The sequence below is a fragment of the Onychostoma macrolepis genome, chromosome 15, assembly GCF_012432095.1.
Source record: "Onychostoma macrolepis isolate SWU-2019 chromosome 15, ASM1243209v1, whole genome shotgun sequence".
Lineage (NCBI taxonomy): Eukaryota > Metazoa > Chordata > Actinopteri > Cypriniformes > Cyprinidae > Onychostoma > Onychostoma macrolepis.
Window position 1 is genome coordinate 20,385,694 of NC_081169.1, and position 5,738 is coordinate 20,391,431.

At 35.3% G+C, this 5,738-nt stretch overlaps 1 protein-coding gene across 1 annotated transcript; it reads right to left on the reverse strand.

The window, feature by feature from the left end:
• Positions 1 to 591: 591 nt before the first annotated feature.
• LOC131554330 (galectin-9-like) lies at positions 592 to 5,271 on the reverse strand. Its single transcript, XM_058799603.1, has 11 exons — positions 4,868 to 5,271; positions 4,314 to 4,402; positions 3,627 to 3,831; positions 3,365 to 3,484; positions 3,083 to 3,112; positions 2,904 to 2,933; positions 2,770 to 2,814; positions 2,188 to 2,217; positions 1,557 to 1,645; positions 1,300 to 1,456; positions 592 to 1,213 (listed from the first exon to the last, which is right to left on the reverse strand). The coding sequence occupies exons 1-11, from the start codon at positions 4,901 to 4,903 to the stop codon at positions 1,067 to 1,069; spliced, it is 978 nt and encodes a 325-aa protein (XP_058655586.1). The 5' UTR covers positions 4,904 to 5,271; the 3' UTR covers positions 592 to 1,066.
• Positions 5,272 to 5,738: the final 467 nt, after the last annotated feature.

The following is a 5,738-nucleotide window of genomic DNA, read 5'->3' on the forward strand; positions in this document are numbered from 1 at the left end:
ACACCATAAGCATTCATAATTTTGTAGGTTCATGCTGAATTGGTGTTGATAAATGTACTCTTTATATTAATAAGTCAACTTATATTGTCACTGTTTTTAAGTTAAATTGTCTGGAGAGTTTTCCAGTGTCCAAATGTTGGGGCAAATTATAATCTCGATAATGAAAATATTTACGTGTGGAGATTTTATTTATTTACATAAAATTTGAGTAAACAGGAATATATTCTATGAAACATGTTTAAGTTTATTTAATTGAATATTTTAATGTTTTAAAATATATTTGCATTTATAGAAATCTAATATATTTACATGTACAGAAATATAATGTTTATAAATTTAACTGTCTTGTACAACAATCAAGTTAGTTATACTTAACAGTTGAAATAGGTGGAAATTTTTTGCAGTGTAGTTAGTATATTATATTTGATGAGTTTATATTAAGACCTTCTTTGCATTTTGACATTACAAAATAAAGCCCTACGATCCAGTTGTCTGCACAAAGCATGTATAAGCGATAGCAAGCTGCATATATCTTTAAAAAGAGCCTGTGGAACAAAATGTAAGTAATGAATCACAATTAATGAAAGGAAGTTTGCTAAAAACAAAACTTTATTGCATTAGGGCTTGCTGTTGGGAAACAAAAAATGGTGTCATTGTAATCAATAACAGCATCATCCATTTCACTATTTAGAAAAAATAAAACAGGCTTGCTTTTCTTAATTTGACATAATTCATGACATTTTGGAAAGATATATAAGGTATACTAATTAGAACATTTTTATGCTGTTTATTTGTGTTATAGTTCATTAGTTTAAATATGCAGAAAGAGTATTGAGAGTTTCAATATGGCTATATAGAAATAAGCAGTTATATACTGTAATACCACATACATAATATGCTACATAATACTACAGCAAGCCAAAATAACAAAAAGGGCTTTATGTTATTCAAAATACAGTCAGCCATTTTTCTGTATTTGAAAGCAATTCTACTTTTAACAATTGGCAATGATTTCCTGTATCTTTCTTTTAAAAGTGATTTCAAAATGAAACATCACAGATCCCTGTTAAGCCTGCACTAAAGTCAGCTGCAGATCTCCGGAAATCTCCAAAATATCAATTTCGTTCAGCTTTGTATAACGATGTTTGTAAGTGTGTACTTGTTTGCCATTGACAAACACGTTGTAATGATGGGGATTGCAGGAGATGGTGACCTGCAACACACACAATATTATTAATATTATTTTCAACTCACAATGACAGCATCAATAAAGCAACAAATGGATGCAAGTCTGCCTACCTGAAAAGGTTGTCCTTTTTGAAACGGCAAGCCTCCGGATCGTTCCTCTGTACCCCACTGCTCCATCTGTTTGGTGTTGCGCACAACCAATCTCTCATCGAAACGGGGATTATAGTGCAATGCAATCCCACTTCCATAGCGCAGGTTAAATGTTATTCTAATGGAGGAAACAGAAGAACAGATTTACATTTTTGTTTAAATATGTAACATAAGTTATAATCAAAATAACAGTGTGAGTCTGTCATCTGACGTCTGACTTGTTAGCATTGGGATTGATAACTCCATGGATGACAAGGTTTTTGCCAGGCTGAAGTCCACCATTGATGACGGTTTTGTATGGGATAGTCTAAATGTGAGTCAAAATAAAGATATATTTATAAATGAGTGCCTTTAAAGTCATGTAATACTTCAAATGTACAATTAATTCAATTCAAATGTTTAATTAAAATGAAAATCAAAAATGCCTGATTTAAAGTGACACTGCTTTTATGAACAACATCTAGAACTTTTAAATCTGGTCTACTGATGAAACCTAAATAAGCATATAGCAAGAGAATCTACAATGAAAGAATGAATGAATTAATTCAAATCTTATTAGAAGTGCGAAAGGAGTTAATGGAGAAAAACTGCAGAACTATTGCATAAAGAGAAGGACAGAAAGGTGAATGTACTAGAGTGGCCATCAAAATGTATTCATGCAAAATAAAATAAAATAAAACCAGATCCCCACAAAAACAAAAATTTAATTATAACTATAAAAAAAATAGGTTAAAAACTTATGAAGTGTCACACTGGAAGCACAGATTTTCATATTTATCTGAATCTCTTCATGCATGACTTTTAGCTGTGTATGGTAATGTGATTTCTTGTGGTGAGAGTTGCTCTTACATAGTTGGGTGCAGATGGGTATGCCGGGAACTGTGGGTAGATAAACACAGAATTTTTATCATTTCCTCATGTGATCTCAACACTGTTACTGAAAGATATGGGAGACTGCAAATGTAGCGCTTCATTAAACAATGGCTCCTTAGTGAGCACTTTCAACACGTCAGAATGATATGAAACAAATTATTAATTATTAACAACATCACAAATAAGAGCACTGTTAAACACAGATAACACTGAACAATGGAGTTTTTTAAATGCTGACAGGGCCAACGGGAAGTTGTGTGCATTAACAAGTGGCAGAGGTGAAATAGATGTCATCATAGTTGACACATTAACCCTGTCATGCCACACCAAATGAGGAAAAACAAGTATATTGTCTTTCTAGTAGTTTCTTCTTTCAACCTTTCATTTACATTATGTTGCAGGTCTTTTAATGGCTGTAGAATCCAATAAGGCACTGTGTGGGTTTTGTAGAGCACCAATTAAATCATAAAAGACACAGCTATAAACTTCATAGTTAAAAACCTTTGATCTCTGTTGATCACCATAAAGGTGTCACATGACATATTTTTAACCACTTACCCCACATCCTGGAGGTACAGCATACTGAGGCACAGCATACTGAGGCTGTAGATGAAAGGAACAGCAGTTGTTTATGACAGGAAAACTGCTATAATGTCCTTACTTAATGTTGTTCATACAGATTTTCCGCTCACCTGAAATCCTGCTTGAGCTGCTATATAACCCTGGAAAGATAATATACAAAATGCATTCAAAAGACATTGCAAAACTATGCTTGCTAGTATATAGAGCTGTTTCTGAGTTTTATCTCAAAAGTTAGATGCAGTATGAACTGATATCCACCATCTTACAGGTACAGGGTAATAGTACTCACTGGAAAGGCTGGTTGTGGAGGTAAATATGGCTGCAAAGAAAAAAAAAATGATATGTCATATTACATTAAAAAATGTTATTTAAATAAACAGTGGGCCTAAAAGTATTCAGCCGCCACGTGTACTGAATATTGCTTTAATGTGAGGAACTGCACTTGTGATTACTTCATACATCCATTACAAAAGACACTGGCACAGACAAAAGTCATTTCAAAACTAGCTCAAAAGTGAAGTTAGTTCTGTGAAGAGTTCTGCAGTGGCAACGCAAGTATTTTTGTTCTCACCGCAGGAGTCTGGAAGGCAATAGAGTTCAACTCCACCATTCCCTCCACCGAGATGGTGTCCACCTGAGTGAATGGAATGCGATGTCTATAGTCCATGAAGTGTCTCCCGTTAGTAGATATCTAAAGAGAACCATCACAAAAGTCAAAAAGAGGTGAAATGCCTTTCTAATAATTAACTATTTATTGTTCTGCTGATTAAAAAGAAAGATGCCAAATGGATTAATGCTACAAACTGAAAATCTGAGAGTGAGCAACCTTGTACCTTGTATTTGTCCTGCTCGACAAGGATCTGGAGGGTGAATGCTTGGCCTTGGTGGAAGGGAGATTCATATTTGCGTTCCTCTGAGCCCCAGGACCTGTTCTGGAAGGTGTTGTGCACTACATACCCAGGGCTCTCATAGCGTGGGTTAAAGTGCAGAGCAATATCAGCCCCAGAATGAGAACCACACTGAAGGTTCACATGAAATCTGCAGGACAAAAAGGAATGAGAAAGGAATGGGTAACAAGGAAAGTGTGATTGGATCATCTCATCTCTGATCTGATATGTTCTAAAATAGTTGCAAGTCTCATGAAGTGACACCTGAATTGGCAAATAGTTATTAAAAAATTAGCATCGTAGGCTACTACTAAAAAAACATCAAGAGCACTTTTGCAGTGTAGGTTAAAGGAAAACGCCATATTGTGGTTGCTCAACACTCTTCTCATCATTTTCGCACATCTTGTGACACTCTGATCATTAACCTAAATGAGTATATACAGTACTATGATATAGGCCTGCTACTACACTACAACACAATAAAGACAGACACAAAAGAATTATGTAGGCCTATGTAGTATCCATAATAAAACATTTAAGTATTGTTTTATTCAAAGTTATTTAAGTATTACCCTAAATGAGAATAAAACTCTTTCACGTTCTTAAAAATTATCATTAAACATTATTCCTCACCTGTTAGCCCCTGGTAAAACCCGTCCACTTATGATAATGCTCTTTCCATTCTCCAGGCCTCCCTGGATTTGGCCACTGAATGGGATTCTCTGTTGATGCAATAGTAATATGACACATTAAATATACTCCAGCGCGCAGTCTGCATCTGCCCTGAGGAACTAATACCCAGTAATGTTAATGTAAATTATTAAAATGGCTTGTTTAATGGCGTGTGCGTAGCCTACACTATAATGAACTGAACTTTTTTACTGAACGGTGAAAATGTTCATAGGCTAAAAAAAGGGGGAGAGCATGGAGGGGAAACAAAGAAAAAAGAAAAACGAAACCCTACCCTCGAAATACATTAGCTTACTTGTTGCATTAGGGCGTTTTAATTGTGCATGCAAAACCACACAGGCTAACTGTAGCCTAAATAGTGTACAGTAACTCAGAAAAGAAGAAGACAAAGAAAATTGCAAATAAAGGAGATCTACTGATAAGCCATTCCTTATTATGTCGCCATATGATCATTTTTGCAAAACAAAACTAAAAAAAAAAAAAAAAGAGTCACTTACCGGATTGTAAAACGGTTGTTGCTGATAAAAAGCCATTCGATCACTTACTTTCTCTATTGTGTAGTCAATAGAGACGAATAAAAGGACAGCGAGCAGTTCGACAAACAGCAAAGATTTGAGAACCACCTACAGATGTCCGGTTTCCGATGAAAACGCGTCAGGTTTCGGTTTCTCCATAAAACTAGGAACTTGGCCAATGTCTATTGGCTGTACATGGGCTTCTACGTTTTGCTTTTCCTAATGTTGATCAATGTAAACGTTTATTCACCGATCAAACCCGAACTGCTCTGTGAGGAGGAATGTTATATAGCCTAACAGCAATAAAATAGACAGTAGATGGTCATTTTGGGGGACAGTGTTAAAACATACAAGGTCACGTCTCACGACGTGCTAAATATTTATGTTATCCCATCCTTCCCATTTCCAAATTGCAACGTAACTTATTGATTAACAGCGTGTACGGAATAATCGAAAGAGAAGCGTTCTCCCATGAGAAGTGCAAAATATAGCCTGCTGTAGCGGGACAAAGGGAATATTATTAAGTGATATGCTTTTCATTGAGGGACAAACTGTAATAATCATTATAACGGATGATCATCCTCTCATTCATTGTGTTAAGATGTCGACTAAGCCTATAAAATGATTGTAAAATGGCGTTGTATGCCAATCCAATATCATTTGAATTTAACCAAATTAAATTTGAGAGCTACAGTCAATGAAAAATCACGTGATCTTAACTCTTTGTACTCTTTTACAGAAAAAGTCATGGCATAGGCCTACTTTCAGGAAACTATTAGTCACACCAGCTTGTTTTGTACCTTTTTTTTTGTACAACTCAGAGCCATAAGATAATGGGGGGGTCAGAGGAAAT

Bases quoted from the DNA above. Each gene is read 5' to 3' on its own strand.
- LOC131554330 (XM_058799603.1), bottom strand. From the start codon at position 4,903: ATGGCTTTTTATCAGCAACAACCGTTTTACAATCCG. The intron at 4,403-4,867 runs GTAAGTGACTCT...TTGCATCAACAG, and splicing joins AACAACCGTTTTACAATCCG to AGAATCCCATTCAGTGGCCA. The intron at 3,485-3,626 runs GTACAAGGTTGC...GGTTCTCTTTAG, and splicing joins TCGAGCAGGACAAATACAAG to ATATCTACTAACGGGAGACA.